Source organism: Cynocephalus volans, chromosome 15, assembly GCF_027409185.1.
Source record: "Cynocephalus volans isolate mCynVol1 chromosome 15, mCynVol1.pri, whole genome shotgun sequence".
In the NCBI taxonomy this organism is placed as follows: Eukaryota; Metazoa; Chordata; class Mammalia; order Dermoptera; family Cynocephalidae; genus Cynocephalus; species Cynocephalus volans.
This window is the reverse complement of record NC_084474.1, coordinates 53176661-53195603: the sequence shown is the minus strand read 5'-3', so window position 1 is coordinate 53195603 and position 18943 is coordinate 53176661. Positions and strand designations below refer to the sequence as shown.

The 18943-nt window shown below is 31.8% G+C and overlaps 1 protein-coding gene across 37 annotated transcripts in view; it reads left to right on the top strand.

Annotated features, from left to right (window-relative positions):
- The window catches only part of RIMS2 (regulating synaptic membrane exocytosis 2), a 637189-nt gene that overhangs the window by 226922 nt on the left and 391324 nt on the right, over window positions 1-18943 (top strand). For 15 of the 37 annotated variants that reach the window (XM_063079168.1, XM_063079167.1, XM_063079177.1 and 12 more), the window contains exon 1: window positions 8089-8210. The exons of 21 other annotated variants lie outside the window; for them this stretch is intronic. In XM_063079168.1, coding sequence (XP_062935238.1) covers window positions 8089-8210 — 122 coding nt within the window. Of the gene's footprint in view, window positions 1-251; window positions 291-8088; window positions 8211-18943 lie in introns of those variants that run through there. One more of the 37 variants, XM_063079156.1, reaches the window with a different exon arrangement.

Below are 18943 nucleotides of genomic sequence, written 5' to 3'. Positions count from 1 at the left end.
ATGGATTTGATTAAAGTTCAAAATACTCAACAAGTTTTCAGTGCCCTGTAGGATGTGGCTCCTGTTTCCTCTACAACTACTTGATTTCTCCCTGTATTAGCCTCTCCTGGTTCTTTGATTATGCTATAAATGATATCATCTCGACCTTTTTAAGTGCTATACTCCATATCTGGAATACTCCTTTATTCCACTCTTGGCTTGGCTAACACTTATCATTCCATGGTTCTCATCTTGAATTGAACTTTCTCTAGAAGAACTTCCTCTGAATTTCTGAACTCCGGGACTATTTCAGGGATACTTGTTTTAAGTTCTCTTCGCATTTCTAATCATAATCCTCAATAACACTTATAATTACTTATTTAATATCTATCTTTTCTGCTAGACTATAGATCAAATTCCTGTAAGGGCTGTATGGTGTCCTCCCTCCCTCCTTCCCCACCCCTTTTTTTTTCTTTCCTGTATAGGCTCTTTAGTACTTAGAAAAGTGTCTATGAGATGTTAGTCAGTACTTAATAAATATTTGAATGAATGAATGAATTTTGAACAGAGATTTATTATCCTAATACCTGAATAAAACTCAGCACCTTGAATTGTGGTAGCCTTGAAATTTACCATCTTTGGCTGTGAACTGGAATTTAAACTGAGAGCACAAGCAAGTGGTGAGACTCCATCCTCTCAGTGGCTTTATAATCAGCACAAACCACTGAAGAGGATGTATGAGCACAAGAGTTAGAAGGTTGTGGAGGCATGTGATATGCCTGGGTACTTCTGCATATATATGTGGTCATTTTGTAGGAAGCTGAAGTCCTACTAAATACAAGTGAAGGCAAAGATCCAGGGAAATTTGAAATATTAGTCTTGATTGTAATTCCTTTTGTAAGCATAGCATGATGAAAGCCGAAGACATTTGGGATTCAGCATAAGATTTTGAAAGAAACTTATGTCAACTAATCTTCTGCATAATTCAGCCTTTCTTTTCACAAATCTCTAGTGCTCTCTGCTTGAATACTTTTAAGGATAGGAAGATAGGACTTACAGGAATTCCTTGAGTCCTCTTCACAGGACTAACTCTAACCAGTTCACTCTTAAGTCCGTTGGAATCATCATTAATATTGCCTCTAAACTAAGCCACTTTAGAGGCAGTTTTAATAGTTTTGTAGTGGTCTCCTGGCTTATGTTGACAGACCAAGAAAGTGGGTAGGGAAAGATTAAAAGAAAGAAAGAAGAAGGTAGACAATGGAAAAGAGCTGAATAACTAAATTCTGACTCACTGTTTCCATTTACACTTAGCCAGTGGCGAGCAGCTGGTTACTACTTGCTGCATATTTAATTGAACGTACTATATAGCTGGCAAGGACAAAATATAATCTAGTTTATGGGAAGTGTTCTGTAATGTGCAAGTCCTAGTGAAAACAAAGTACTTTAAAGTTTATTATTAGATTTTTATGTAGGTAAGTTTTTCTTCAGCATTGAACTTAATTGATGTTATTCTAAAAAAAGTTCATTGTATAATTTAAAGTCTACAACATGAGGTTTTAATATACACATAGATAGTGAAAAGGTTACTCTAGTCAAGCAAATTAACATATCCTGATGTTCTTAAAGTTTCTAGGGCACTTTTCTGACAGCCGATGTCAAAGCCAAAACAAATATTTGTAATTATGGAATAGGTAGCCTTTGGGAGAAAATACCTTTCTCCGCCTTTTTTCATAATGTAATGAGTAGAAGGAATTGCGTGAAAGAAAGGAATTGTGGATGGCAGTTTTTGGAGGCCAGTATTACGGTAGTATTTCATTTGTTCCCATATTTTGCTGAAATGTTTGTAGTTGTGCCAATGATTATTATTTCTAATACTTTCTTATAATAGCAATGTTTATTTCCTGAAGAATGTAGGTGCATTTGGAAGTTACTATGTAGCAGAGGTGACTTGTGGAGGCAGTTTGTAAGCTTAGATATGAGTCCCTGAAATGACAACGCTATAAACATTTCTCGTGTTTTGGCTTCTGGTTAAGTGTGTCTTATTGATGTTAATGATACATCTCCCTGAGATTGTAGTGCTGCTCCCAGTGGTTCTCTTAAAAGATATCGAGGGAATATATACTTAGAACTAGCAGTCCTCACACTGGAGGGACTTACCAAATTGTTTTCCAGAGATGTTTGTTCTCTTTTTTCTAATTGGTATAATCTCTAGGTGTCACTCTGGACATTCTCATTATGGAGCTTAAGTCTCGGTTTGGAACTCTATAGTCAGACTCTTACATCCAATGAGAAATACATTTCTGCTGCCGCCAGGTTTTAGGTGTGGGGACTGCTCTAGCAAGAGCTCCTCTGACACTGGACTATTGAAGCAACCTTGTAATACCTCTTAGAATAATGCAGCTCGAGCTAAGGCACAGTAAGGATTAACCCTCTTATTTGGGGCCTAGAAAGAGGAGTCAGAGAGATGATAATGAAGGTGGGGCTTCACACATTTGTGGTGGCTTTCAGTATGCTTTCCCTTTCCTTTCTGAATTAGATGGTAGAAACTGTGTTACAAGTCTGTTCTGCAGCAATGGTCAGAGCTAGGGACAGATACAGGGTTTAATTTCTGAGAAATAGTATAGCAATTTTTTGTACATCAGCAAGCAACTGGGCATCAACAAATTTTAAAGACTTATTATGAAAACTAATGTAAGTATTTTGAACTGTGTTCTGATTTTTATCTAAAATTTTGTGAGTAGAAATGTACTAGTTGTCTTTAGATTTGTCGTATGCTTATTTAGGTCGGGGCTGTTCTTCCTGTCTTCCATCCCTAAACATACTGTGTCATTCACCTAAGTTGAAGCATAGGCACAACTACCTTTTTAAAATTCCTTCTCTTTCCTCCTTTCGTTAAGTATTCCATTATCTGCCACTTATTTCTTTGCTTATTTCTTATCCTTGAGATGAGTGGTTTTATGATCCTTGCCTTAGGGAAATATTTACAACAGAAGATTTTAATTGCAAAGTATATGAAGACACCATTTTTCAAAATGTTTGCTCTTGGAACCATCTTTCTCATAACTCTTAGATTTTTATTAGTCTAATGTTTTGAATAGTGAGTGGAATAAGAATAATGTGATGGAAGAGATGATGCAGTTGTTTCAATTATCATATCGATAGGGCTGCAAATATATATTTTAAGAAAATGAAAAATTCCTTTAACATTTTAGGGATTTTTGTTATGGATGAATCATATTGTATATCATATGATTTCAATAATTCATTAGCTATTTTTAGATATATGTTTGGTTACTTGCGTGTGTGGCACATTTTAGTAGAAATACTTTGTTACTCTTAAAAATTACAACTAAACCCAGATATCTTTAAAACTATAAAATTTAAATGTCGTGAGTGACTGTGCCTTATCAGATTATGTTATTATTAATGTATTAATTTATAGGAGTATAATTTCTTAATTTTGATTATTTCATTTCAATTTTGAGATTTTGCAGAACAGTTTTGTCTTAATGTCTTAGGACACTTAGCTTAATAGCCACCAGGCACTTGTAAACCAAGATTCTTAAATAATTTTCGTTTAAGAGCTTGTACTTCAAATATTTTTGAGGATGATGTAAAGCAGTTAGTGCTGTGTTCTGCTTTCTCTTCTCATTTGGATGTTTCATCACACTTATTAAACATTTTGAATTGTAGAATTTTGGGAACTTATTGATAAAGAAGGAGAGACCATTGCTAATGGATAATGTAGCTAATCACATAAAAACTAGTAATCTAGTATTTTTTTTGCTTGAGCACTGCTAAGCAAAAGTTCATGGGCCAACATCATACTTAATATGTAATGGTTAATGATTGCATTATAATTGTAGAGTTCTCCACTATATGTAGATTAAACTTTGGACTTTTCTTATGGACAGAGTATCAAAAATATAATGAAAAAAAAATCTGTGATGTTCTCATCCAGATAGTCAATATTAACATTTTAATGTATATCGTTCTAGTGTTCTCTCAGATTTTGAACATTTAAAAAATCTTTTGATACGTGTTACTAAATATTTCTCAAAAAGCTTGTACCAAGTACACTCCTACCAATAAATATGGTATAAGACTGCCCATTTTCTGAGTCTTTGGCCAGTATTCTGCCAGTTTAATAGGCAAAAACACATTATTTTGTTTTTTATTTGAATTATTTTGATTAGTTTTAGATTTAACTTTTTCAAGTGTTGATTAGCTTTTTAGAGATCTTCTTTAATGAAATTGCCTTTGCTCCCAAATTCTCTTAACAACTTTTCTTCTATGAGACTATTAACACTGTCATTTCTAGTGAGATTCTAAAGATTCTAATAGAACAGCCATAGAGAAACCAACTACCACCATCTATACCATTTGTGAGAGATAATTCCTCTCTGCTGGACTCAATGTAAATATGGAGCTGATCTTATTTGGAAGACATTCTGAGTTTATCTAAGTTTACTGGAAAAAAGAGTAATTATAAGCATTGCATCCTGTCAGCATCAAACGAATAGAGAGAGATTTGTACAGAGAAACTGTAAATATTTGTTGCAGATTAAATATGTTAAATAAAAGATACCTGAACATAATTGTTAGAATTCAGATCCCAGTAATTTGATTCTTTCTTTCTTTATTTTTTATTCGTTATGAATATTCATGAGATACAAAGCTTTAAACAGTTCATAGTGAGATTACTTCCAAACATTTTGTACTTTAGAGTTTATAATGTGCATTTACACATATTACATGTTTTAAAACTCACAATAATAACCCTGTGAGGTAAATTATATAGCTAATTTTACATTTGAAGAAACCATAGCTCAGATATATAAAGCAAATATCTTGAAGTATTATAAACTAGTTAGGGTTGGAATCAGTTCTTAAACACAGGCTTTTTGACTCCAAGTGCCATCTTCTTTCTCTTTTCATAGAAGTCTCCAATGTTTATGTTACTTGTGAGCTTGCACTATATAGAAAAGTTAAAACAAATATTATTTATAAACATTGTTTTTAATACTTAGCATATTCATAAATTAAAAAGTCCATCCAAAGCACAATGTTTTGATTGCAAATATTAAGGTACTTCAAAACATTTGTGGAAAAATAGAATTAAAAGGTAATACAAATCTTTTCATAAACTTTTTGAACATCCCTTGTATAGGTAGATCTTGTATTTATGAACTTTGTGACATGACGAAATAGGCCAAAAACAAACAAATAAACATAGAAACTAAGATCCAAATGAAGTCCTGAGGTGGTTTTCTATCATATCTATGGATATGACTAAAAAGTAACTTCTCAATAAACTTTAGGTACCCATTTATTCAACAAATGTTTATTGAACACCTACTCTGTACTAGAAACTGTGTTAGATGAATAAGACAGAATGCAGGACTTAAACTCATGGAACTGAGAGTGAAAGACATTAAACATTTTTCCAAGTAAATATATAGTTATACTTGTATCAAATGCTCTGAAGAGCAAGTGGAGGGTTTAATGACAGTACATAATAGGGGGCCTAATGTAGGTCAGAAAAAGTCTTCCTTTAGAGAGTGACATTTGAGTCCTTAAGGATGAGTAGGAGCAGATAAAAAGGTGGTAATGGGGAGGGAAGGTAAAAGAAATCACTTATGGAATATTGAGGGAACTAAGAGAAAGCTGGTCAGTAGTGTGAGAATTGCATAATGAGAGCTGGAAAATGAGTCTCTGAGGAAGGCAGTTGATGTATTGTTGACTCTTTCAAAGGAGTCATTTTTAAGACTCATTCCCATGATATTTCCATTGATTAGACCATTTTCGCAACTCTTTTTGTGACCTTACCTTCAGGTCCAATTTTGAAACACAAAGGAAAAATTTTTAACAACAAAGAATGTTTGGCAGTATAATCACCTTCTTATTTAGTAGACTTGTTTCAAAAAGGCTTTTGATTATTTATAAAAATTAAATCTACTCTACCCTCAAGAGGAAAATTTATTTTTTTCATCATAGTATGAGTTATGAAATGAGTTGTGAAATAAAAATTTCAAAAATGTATATGTTTATATGTATAGAAATTGATCTTTCATAAATGTGAAAAATCAGCTTATGGTCTGAGGCTTATTTGCTTCTGTTTGAGGTAAATGGAAGAAACCTACTTAAAGTTACTTGGGAATTAAAAAAATTTGTGATGTTTTCTGTTACTGAAATATTGATTAGGTGACTGGCAGGTAGTTTTCCTATTAATCTATAGAGACTAGTCTATTTACAATAGGTGTGAGTGCGTGTGTGTGCACATGTGTAGAAAATAGAATGACAGGGAAGGAGCATAGAAAATGGAGTCTGAAGCAAAGATCTTCATTCCAAACACTCTTTATATCTTTTACAAACTGTGTGATCTTTACTCCATTAAAGTCTGTTCCTTTTCATCTATAAGATGATAGTAGCATTAACACATACTCACAATGTTTTTCAGATATTAAAGAAATTTAGAAGTACTTAAGAAATTAAAAAACACTTTATGGTTTATACATATACATGTGTGTCCATGTGTTTGGCAAATACATCAGTGTGCACCTATAAAAATCTGAAATAAGTAATAGTCAAAATAGGGACACTCTTAGTTGAGGACAAACTCATAATTGAACAAACATCTTAGTTTTAAAATAAATAAGTTTTTAAAATTTCTATTATTACATGTTTATTTTGTATTGTTCTTTTGTGACATGTTTATTCATGTCAAAAAATAATTTACCAGTTTACAAAAACTTCTTAGTGTATGTAAGTGCCTATTTATTGACACTGAAATGTGTGTGGAAGGAAACAGAGGGGGTTAGGGCTAAGAGTTGAGGTAAAGAAAGAGCTAAGAAGGCTGGATCTGTTAAAGAAATTTTCAGAGTTAGAAGCAATTAAAGATCAATGAAAATATAAAGCATCACTATAAGTGAGTTGATACATAAAATTTATTTTACTCACTATTTTTATAGATCTTTTATAGAAAGATTGATGCATCTGGATACAGAGTAACCTCAGATTTTATTTGAAATAGAATCATTCACTGAAAATAGATGATGATGTGGAGGCACTCTAAGACTATTGGAGCCTTCAAGAAATATTCTCTTCTAAAAAATGCTATGACCATTATTATTGAAATAAATTAATGATAGTTGATAAAATGTCTCTGGATTTGGTTGTGCTTTTCTCTTTTTTTGGATTTGTGGGAAAGTTTTTATTTAACACGTGCTATTTAGGTGAATTTTAATTGATTGGGTATTATTATTTCTAAAATTACATGAATAACTGTGTAGTCACTATGTATGGCTTTTAGAAGGGGACCAAATTGAACATTATTCACTTTTCTTTAAAATAAATAAATGAAGACATTCTAAAACTAATTAAGAAATTAAGATGACTAAGTTCATATTTTCCAAATGTACTTCTCTTCAGAAGTATGATGTTATAAATGCAAGAAATAAAAGCCTTATTGTCTGTCATATTTTTATTGCTCCATGATATAAAAGAAGGATGTACCACTTATTTTTAGAGTGTTCTGGTCCTATGCAGCAGCTTGTATATTGAAGAGATGTACTCTGTTGCTGGAGTCATTCATTTTTCAGGAAAAGAGAAAAGGTTGGGGAAATGCATAATTTCTCTTCCTGTTACCCAATAATAACATTGAGAAGATACCTTGTCGTCATTTTTATTACTTCTGAGATTTTATTGCTGGCAGCCAGATGTGCTGAAACTCCTGACGACAGCGTCTATTCATTGCGTGTTTTTAATAGGCTTAGAGAAATATGAGTAGAGTGCATGAAAGCAGCTCAGCTTCACACTTCAGCTGGGAATGTCCAAAAAGCTTACTGCTGTTTAGAATTCTTGCTACAGTCAGGAGAAAGCTGAAAGCTGCACGGGTACTGAATCTTCTACGACTGAATTAGAAGAATAATGACTGTACAATTAACTATCAACCTCTGCTCATTTAAGCACAGTTTTTACAGAGCTCTGGAGAAATATGGAACTTGACTGGCATGTTTTTATTTGACGGTGTCTGCAAATAGATGACTTTAAAAGACAGGTGGTAAGAAAAAATAAGGGAAGAAAAAAAAAAAAAAAAACGGAAAGAAAATGCAATTTGAGACATTGCGCCAGGTCTGCAATTCTGTTTTATCTCATTTTCATGGGGTTTTTTCATCCCCACCAAATATTTTACAAAATGAGCTTTTTGGACAAACGCTGAACAATGCAAGGTAAGTAGAGCTGAACTGTATTTTCTTTTAATATAGTTATTTTCAGAATGATAATTTTATGTCTAAAAATTGTTTTGTATTGAAATGTTAGTATTATAAGGGTGTTGTCATTTCATTTAAATATAAAATTTTATGTAGTATTATTCTTAACATGATTTAAAGAAGAGAAATAAGCTTACTTCAAAGCACAAAAAGCATCTTAAATTTAACTGGCATGACCTCTGAAACATAATACAGATACCAGGCTGTTTCATGATTTCATTTTCTAATATATAAATAGATTATCTTAAAATGCTTGATAGATGTTTTTGTGATCATGGCAGTGATTACATTACATATACTCATATAGGGATGGGTCTATATAATCATATGTGATTTTTTGGAAAATGTGAATTAGCAATCATGCATGCTCTCGTAAAACATGTGGAAGATGTTTTCTAGGTCTAAGACATTTCTCTATGCAGGGAAGATCAATAATCACTTAAATAAGCTGTATTGTGGAACTGCTAATAATGCTTTGTATTAGATCAGCTAGTTTGGGAGGATTCTTTGTTATAAATTCCTATTGTTTTTTCAACCTGATCATTTTTTTGTGGTGAAGATTGTTAAATTATGCACACATGTTTTAGATGGTTTCTTTGGCTTACACTAAAAGAAATATTTAAAAGAATGCTTTTAAAATGCAGTTTTATTACCGAATTCTTTCCTCATTTAAGTCATTTGCTTTTGAGAATTTCTCATGTTGTATACCCATTGAAAAAAGACCCCATTTTAACTAAATGTTAAAGAATGAGAAAGACTGAGAAAGAAATTCTGTGAACATGATAATGCACTGAAACCTTCTGGAAATTGACAGTGAACTAATAGTGCATAGAGATAGTGAATGGTTTTGCTAGTCTCTTCCTTTTAGGATCTCTGAACAATGTGAGGAAGCCTATTCTAGATACAAAATAATACCTTTTATACAATATGTATCTTAATTTAGCAAATGAAAAGGAGGCTTTTAAAATTTGTTGGCATTTAAAATGATTACTGATAATAAATGTATTTATGACCTTTTATTTGCATAGGGAACAACACATCTATTTCTTATAAAATTTTACTTTTTTTCCTCAGTGAAGTTCTGTTCAATGAGCTAATTTGATTTTTTTCATATTTCATTTTCAGACTGATTGAAAATATATAACAGTATATGAAATGTTAGAATATTCTGTAATAGGCTATCTATATTTTAAGACACTGATTTTTTAAATTTAGTAATACATCACTTTAATGTCTGTAATTTATGATAAAATATGTGTTGCATGTTATATTTAAATAAAAGAAGCAATATGGCTTTCTACAAATTTACATGTCCTGAGGCTACCAGAGTTTTAGGGTTTGTACTCATCCTTTATAAATATTTTCCTTGTTTTATTTCCATGTCTTTTTTTTTAATGCCAAGAATTTACATGTTTAAAAGTACTATAGCTAGGTGTATATTCACTATAGAAATTGTGCTATTAACAGCATTGTAAGAAATTGATTTTAAAGTAAGTGTTATTAGTTTTAAAATATGAGTATATCTGTTTTTTGAGGGAATTGTGTGCATACCTATCACTATGCTTTTGCTTTAGCTTTAAGTTTCTTTTATTGTTGGCATACCTATAATCTTAAAGTTCTCATTAAAATCTGGAATTTTATGCTGCCACAATTAAACATTAAATCGTGGAGTTTCCAATGCTTCTATAAGACCAGCCTTTTTAACTTATTTCAATTCTTACCTAAAGTTATTCAAAACTACCAATTAATCAAAAAAGAATTTATCCTTCTTGAGGGAAAATAAAATCCCTCCCTTTATATGTTATTAACTTTTTAGGCTTTAAAAAATATGTGGCATTATTTCACAAATAGATCTATTGATCTTCGTAAATAACTACTTGATTTACTTTTAAGCTCAATCAAAACCAGTTATACAAATAGTTATTATTTTAGATATATGATGAATGAAAAGTAAGTATATGAACTTGCAGTTAATGCTTCCACATAGTTTAATTTTTTGGTTATTTTTTGTGTTCAGATTAGATGCTAGGATAGTTACAGATTTATTCTGCTTAGATTCTTTAAAAAGTACAAATGCTCAGGCACTAACATTTTATTAATACTGAAGTAGAAAGTAAATATATAAACTAAAAAATCATTCTTGAAAAAATCATGGAAGAAGAATGACTTGAGTGTGTCATCAGAAGATGTGATATTACAACAACTTAAAATTTTTATCTAAATAATTGGCTTTTCAACTTTGTGGACTGGACATTAATGGTCTTGATATTTTAAGCATCAATTACATAACCATCAGCCTCTGGAAAGAACAGTTTTGGTTGTTATTACATGAAGAGTAATCATTTAATTGTATGGACTAGTTGACATGGAATATTGAGTATTTGTATTGTGACATCAACTATGATCTTTAAACTGATAAAAAATGATATATTCAGACAATGAGATTATATTTCATTCTGAATTTCTTTCTAGGAGAAATTGCTAGAATAGTATTATACATCCATTAAGACATTATATTATTAATAGGGGAACCTTTCAAGTAGTTTTTAAAGTAAAACTTTTCTTAGGTAACTAATCTTATTCCTAAATCTGCATCTCAACTTTCATCCGGTTTTTAGATGGCGGGGCAGTTGACTTCTATGACATATTAGCAATAAAATGTAAAAAGATGAAAATTGCACATTATAATTACTCCAAAATATTTCCAAGTTCAAAGGAGGAAAGATTTTAAATGTACCAATATTATTATATGTGTTATAAATTACTAAACAGGAAATTAACAAGGTTGTTAAACCGTTTTATTTTCTAATGAATAATTGAAATTTATGAGTGAAAAATCATTGGAATATTTTAGACTTTTTGTTGGAAACCACATAGCATGGCTCTTATGTTTCAGACTGAAAGTTCTTTGCTTATTCTCTTATCATTGTGGTTCTTGAGTGCCATTTTAGTGCAAAAAGGAGGTGACCGAATATCCTCTGTTCTTTTACAGCTAAAGTGAAGCAACTGAAGGTCTGGCAAGAAAAAAAAAATGTCTGCATTCTACATAAATTCGCTTGATAGGTTTTGATGAAATGCCACTTCAGTTTAAATTCTTGTTATCAAATCTTCTCACTGTAAACTCATTTTTTCCAAATTAAATTATTTAATCAGGATACAAAGAAAATTGCTTTTGTCTCCAATAAAAAAGTCCTTGAGTACCAAATTCATTATGAAATTTAATTTTTGTAATCTTGCCTTTGCAAGCAAATGTAAATATTGGGATGCTAGAAGATATATATATATATTTTATTAGAGTTCACTGCATTTCTATCAATTGCTTTGGGAAATATTAAAGTGAACATAATAATGATGTTCACTTTTGTGATAAAATTAATGGAAAAATGTACTTAATATCCTCTAAGTTTTTCCATTTGCTGATTTTTTTAAGCAATTTTTTTAGCAATTTTTTTTGTATAGTGAGGAAATAAGCCTTTTCCTCTAGATGTAATTATTTCTTTGTCACTAAATGTGTGACAGTGAATTTGCTGTGCCATCTGGCCACACAGTGGCATGATATAACTGGAATTTATTCAGAATAGATATTAAAAATGGACTTCTTCTCCCTTCCAAGTAGGTACAACAAGATATGCAGACTTTTGTATTTAAAAGTAAGATTAAAAAAAAAAACGTAGTAGATCACAGAGAATTTGGATTTGTTGGTGTTTACAATTACAAGTAAGGTAATGATATGATCTAGTTTGCCTGGAGTAGTCCTAGTTTATTATGCCTGCTGTCCTGCAGTGATTATTATTAGTACCACTTTTCTCTCTCAGAAGTGTTGTGATTTGACAGTAAAGTATAGGGCTACTTTAATTATAAAAATGAAATGTAAATCTTAATCTAGTGTTAATGGATTGTTTTCCATTGAAACTATCTCAGTTCTGAAACATTAATTTTTTGAAATAAAATCTCATTTTGCAAAATAAATGTTTATTTAGTCTGGCGGTAGTATTTTTGGTCAGACGTACTTAGTCCTTTACATAGCATTTCTTTGGTTTATAATTTGTGTTCACAAATTTTGGCACAGACACTTGCTATTCATCATGGCATATTAATGACTACTTTGACATTGAAAGAACAGCATGCTTACTTTTTATAGCTCTAAGGTTGCAATCTGCACAGTGTGCATTGTTTGGACTTGGTGTGTTCCTAGCACAATCAGTTTTTCATGTTAGGAACATATTTCATGAATAGTCTGTATTCTGAGTTTTGTAAAAAGAACCCAATAGTCTGATACACACACATTTTATGTGCATATATAAACCTTATTAAATACATAGTTATTATTTTGTATTTATTTTCATTTATAAAATTAATTTTTATTATAGGCATAAACACTTATCTTAATACAATTGCTTCTTTAGATCTCTAATCAAAATGAATTTTGATCCAGGTATGTGTATTATTAATATTTTTACCAGAATATTAACTGTGACCTTAGCTATATACCACAGTTATTAGTGTAGCTACTTAATCTGATACTGATCTATAGTCTCTAAGTATATTCTTTTTTTTTTTTTGTCTTTTTCGTGACCGGCACTCAGCCAGTGAGTGCACCGGCTATTCCTATATAGGATCCGAACCTGCGGAGGGAGCGTCGCTGCGCTCCCAGCGCCGCACTCTCCCGAGTGCGCCACGGGTCGGCCCTAAGTATATTCTTTATTGAAAGAATTTTTTTTTTTTTAATTTTATTTTGTCGATATACATTGTGGCTGATTATTGCTCCCCATCACCAAAACCTCCCTCCCTTCTCCCTCCCCCCCTCCCCCCCAACAATGTCCTTTCTGTTTGCTTGTCGTATCAACTTCAAGTAATTGTGGTTGTTATAAAGCTACTGCTTTTGGTGATAACTGACAGGTCAATGTTAACTACACCTTTTTATTACCAACTTCTATATGATCATAAAAGATCTTAGAAAAGTTAAAGATAATTATTAGTACATTTCTTTAATTCTGACACTATTCAACGAATAATACAATGAATTCATTTCATATGTACTATGATGCTATGGACTATCTTCATATCCATTTATGAATTACTCACAAGAATTCATAGCCCCAAGAAAAGAATTTCCTAGGACTGATATGCAATTTGAGTTTAGCTTCTGAATCTGAGAAAAAGAAAAAAATTTTTTTTCCCTGACCGGTAAGGGGATCGCAACCCTCGGCTCGGTGTGGTCTACACCACGCTCAGCCAGTGAGCGCACCGGCCATCCCTTTATAGGATCCAAACCCGCGGCCTTGGCGCTACCAGCGCAGCACTCTTCCGAGTGATCCACGGTGCCCGGCTCTTACAGGGCAAAATGGAAAAGCCATTGCACATTAAAGTTGTAGTATCCTAAAATGTGAGAGTACTTTATTTTGTCTAGTGTTTTTCAAACTATGCTTTTTGTTTGTTCTCAATGAGAACACTTCCTTTAAACTCTAAATCAATATGTAAAGCAAATGGAAGTGGAGCAGCTATGGTTTAGAAAGTGGAACACAGGACACATATTGAGTTCTAAGAAACACAATTTGAAGACTTTTATTCCACCATGGTCATTTTGTTATTGAACGAACTAAAATCCAGCTGGTTTTTTAAATCAAACTCAGGACTTATATTCACTTATATTCCTTTAAACTTTTCATCTCATTGCATGTCCTTTGAAATGTCAGAGATAGAGGTGATGGAAAACGGCAGGGAGAGCTGCCGTGTTTACGTATTTTTTGTGGCTGACTTTCCTACTACATATTATAGCTTTATGTTGCATAGTGTTGAACACAGGAGTTCTGTTCATATCTAGACTCTGGTATTTATTGGCTATGTGTTATTGGTAAAGTCACTATACTGTGAGCTTCCTGAGTTAGGACTATGTATTTATTAATCTCTGAATTTTCACACTTACATCCCTCATACTTCTTCCCAGTCAATACCTGCTCCCCTCAGACTCCTGAACCAAATACTTTTTTCCCCTTGTATAAATTTGCTTTGTCTGTTCTAGAACTTCATATAACTGAAATAATATAAAATGTACCCTTTTTTTGTAAAGCTTTTTACTCAGCATAATTAAAAAAAATGATCTGTGCTTCTGTATGTGTGAGTAGTCATATCCTTTTCATTGCTAAATAATATTCCATTTTATAAATATATCACAATCTCATATAAGTCTTTTTGTTAGCATATATTTTTATTTCTTTTGGGTGAATGTCTAGAAGAAGAATTTGTGGATCATAGGGTATGTGTACGTTTAGTTTTATAATGCCAGATTATTTTTAAGATGGTTGCACATTTTAAACTTCCACTGACAATTTTTGAAAGTTTCAGTGGTTCTGTACACTTTCCAGCATTTGGTGATTTGAGTCTTTAATTTTTGTCATTCTGATGAGTTTATAATGGCATCTCTTTATGATATGATTCTGTATTTGCCTGATGACTAAAAATGTCAAGCACTTTTTATATGCTCATTGGCCATTTGTATATTTTTCATTGTGAAGTGTCTGTTCAATTTTTTAAAAAAATTAGGTTGTTTTTGTTTTTACGAATGAGTTGTAGAAGTTTTTTTATCTAACCTGGATATCAGTCCTCTGTCAGATATGTGTTTTTTGTATATATCCTCCCAGTCTGTGGCTTGCCTGCTTTTCATATTAACAATGTCCTTTGATAAGCAGATGTTTTAATTTTGATAAATTCTAATTTATCAATTTTTTCTCTTATGGTTTTTATTTTCTATGTGCTGTCTAAAAATCCTTTGCCAATCCCTAAGTCATGAAACTCTCTCTTATGTATCTTCCAGAAACTTGAATTTTAGCTTTTTGGTTTAGGTGTATGATCCTTCACAGATTAATTTTTGTGTATATGGTGTGAGGTTTGGGTCAAGATTCATATTTTTCCAGATGGATATCCAGTTGTTCCGTTAGAATGTGCTGAAAAGACTTAAAGACTTTCTATTCCCTATTAGATTGTTTTGTCACCTTTGTAGAAAATTGAGTAATTGTATAAGTGTAGTTCTATTTCTGGCCTGTTTATTCTGTTACCTTGATCTATTTGCCTATCCTTATGCAATGTCCCAATCTTATCTTTATAGTAATCTTGAAGTGAAATGGTGTAAGCCCTCTATCTTTGTTCTTCTTTTTCAATATAAATTGGGTATTCTAGGTCCTTTGCATTTTCACACATATTTTATAATCACTTTGCTAATTTTGATTTGAAAAGTTTGCTGGTATTAAGTCTGGGATTGCTTTGTATTTTTGTAGATTGATTTGGGGAGAATTAACATTTTAACTTTGAGTCTTACAGTGGTATGTTTCTGCATTTATTTAGGTCTTCTTCAAATTATCTAATTTATTATTTTGTAGTTTTCAGGGTAGAGTTCTTGTTTGACTTTTGTTAGATTTTTTTCATACTCATTTTGTTTTTGATTCTATTATAAATAATATTTTTAAAAATTTCAGTTTCTAGTTGTTTGTTGATCGTATGTAAAAATCTAATTTATTTTTAATATTAACCTTATATCTTTTGACCTTGCCAAATTTTAATTTTAATTTTAATAGTTGTTTTGTAATTTGTTGTGATATTCTATGTAAACAATCATCTCATCCTCAGAGACAGTTTTACTTCTTTTCCAATATTTATACTTATTACTTTTTTATCATCTTAATGCTTAGGACTAACAGTACGATGTCAAAGTTGTGAGAGGGGAGGCTCCTAGTTTAGTGACAGTTTTTTAAAAAAAGTCATGAATGGGTGTGGTTTTTTGAAGTGCATTTTCTGTGGATGTTGAAATTGTCATAAAGGAGACTCTTCTCCCTTATTCTGTTAATATTGCTAATTATATTAGTTTAGTTTTGAATATAAAACCAACTTACGTTTCTGGGTTAAATCCCACTTGGTCTTGGGATATTATCTGTTTTGTATGTTGCTGGTTTATTCTATGATTGTGATCAGGATTGCTTGCATCTGTATTCATGAGAGATATGGTGTAGTTTTCTTTTACTGAAATGTCTTGACAGGTTTTGGCATTAGGGTTATTCCTGCTTTACAAAATGAGTTGGGAATTTTTTATTACTATTCTGTTTTGTGAGCAGTTCATGGAAGATTGTTGTTATTTCTCTCTTTAATATTTGATAGAATTAACCAGCAAAACCAAATGGACATAAAGTTTTTTGTATGTGAAAGCTGATAAAGAAAATTCAATTGATAAAGAATTAAGTTTATTTTTTTAATGTCAATTTTTAATTGTACTTATTTGTGGGGTATAGTGTATTGTTTCAATACATGCTTATGTTGTACAATGATTCTCTTAGGGTAGATAGCATATCCATCACCTACACATTTATCTTTTCTTTGTTGTGATTCCATTCAAGATCTTCTTTTCTATTTAGAAATAAAATAAATACAATATAATATTGTTAGTTATAGAAAGCCTAGAACACCGGAACTTATTCTTCCTATCTACCTGTAACTTGGCACCCTTTAAGGAATTAAATTTCTTTAAGATAAATAAGGCTATTTCGATTCTCTGATTAATCTTTGTCAGTTGTGGTAAGTTTTGTTTTTCAAGAAATTTTTCATTTTATCTAAGTTGACCAATTTGTTATTATAAATGATATGATTTTTTAAATTTTCCTTTCGTGGTCTGTGAGATCTATAGTGATAACCTTTCTTTTATACTAATATTGATATTTTGTAATTTGTGATCTTTCTGTCATTTGCTTATTAGTTTACCTAGAAGCTTTTTTTTTTTCCTTTTGGCTATGTTAATTTTTTCTTTTGTTTGTTACTGTTTCACTGAGTACTGTTCCTATCTTAATTATTCTCTTTCTTCTATTTACTGTGGGTTTAATTTCCTCTTCTTTGTCAAGCTTCTTAAGGTGGAGCCCCTATGATTTTGTCTGATTTACGGATTATTTAAATGTGTGTTAATTTCTAAACATTTTACTTAAAAAATCTTACTGTTTTTATTTCAATTGAAATTTTATTCTGGTGAGAAAACATCTGTATAATTTCAATCACTTTAAATTTATTGAGATTTGTTTTATTGCCCACTATAAGGTCTGCCTTGGGGAGCATACTACATGCACTTGAAAGGAATGTATATTCTGTCCTTGCTGGGTGTTGTGGTCTATAAATATCAATTATGTCATAATGTTTAATGGTGTTGTTCAGATCTTCTGTCTTTTAAATGATTTTTTATCCTATTTTTTCTCTCAGTTGCTGAAAGGTGTTAAAAATTATAATGATGATTATAGAATTTACTGTTACTCTTTTTAATTCTATCAGTTTTTGTGCTAGTATCTTAAATCTTTGTTATTCGGCATCTACAAATTTATGTCTTTTATGTTTTTTTGATTCATTGATTTTTAAAAAATCTTTGTGAAATGTCCCTCCTTTCCTTGGTGTTACCCTCTGTCTACAAGTTTTTTTGTGTGTGTGGTCATTCAGTGTTTATTCTTGGTTTACAATATTTGCATGTCCCCCACTATATTTCCAAACATGAATAGTCAATGCTTTTAAAAAAGACATATATAATTGTCAAGGTTAAGAGAAAGAAGGTGAGAAGCCTCATCTTTGGCCTAAATAGGGCTCCCCCCCGCCAGCCTTTCTGCATGATTAATAACCCACAGTGTCAGGGAATATTCATTGGAGAAAAGCCACAGTCTCAAAGTGACTCAGGTTCAAAGTGACTAAAGAAGTTGTCTCTCCTTTCTAGCTCTGGACAGTCTAAGCCAGGCACCAGCTTTCACTGAGCACTGACCTCAGCAGCCCATTGTCCTGCCCTGGACACAGAAGGACTCCAGAGGAATCCCACACCTTGCATTGCCTCCGGTGCTTTTTTCCTTTCACCGTATTAACTATCACTTTGGGGGCATTAATTCTATGCCTTGTCCTTTACATTAATTGTCATTGTTTCTCTTCAAACCCTACAAGGGGGTACCACAAGCCTCATTTGACAGTTAAAAGTGAGGCTAAGGCTGAGTACCAGCCAGTAATTTTTCTTTTGCCAAAATGGAGAACCCAACTCAAAATTGCTTAGGCCAATAAAAGGGTATTTATTGGCTCACATAGCCAAAAACAAAACAAAACTAATAATACTAGCTTCAGGCTCAGCTGGATTTGCTTATAAGAGCCACAGAGCCTTGTTTCTATCTCTTGGGGCTGCACCCTTAGTTGGAGGTGGTTGGGAAGATCACTAGGATAGCTTAGCACCCTATATCTTCTCCTTTTCTTGTCTCAATAGTGAAAACTGCTTGTGTTTGGGTTTTCCTACCTATCCCTGAGCTACAAATATGTCATATTTGATATTAATAAAACCAATTGTGCTTACTATTTGCATGGTGTGTCTTTCTGCAATCATTTACTTTCAGTATATTTGTGGCTTTTATATAGTATGTCATTTATAGTAGTGGATAACCAGGTCTTACTTTTTAAAAAAAAATCCACTTTGACAATCTTTGCCTTTTACTTAGAGTGTTTAGTCCATTAATATTTAATGTGCTTATTGTTATATTTGAATTTAGGTATTTGTTTATGGATTTTGTTCCAATTTGGTTTTTTGTTTCTTTTCTGTCCTTTTTAAAAATTAGGTAATACAGTTTAGAATTCCATTTTAATTTATCTGTTTGCTTATTGGCTATGTTTTTTTGTTGAAACATTTATTGTACATATTTATG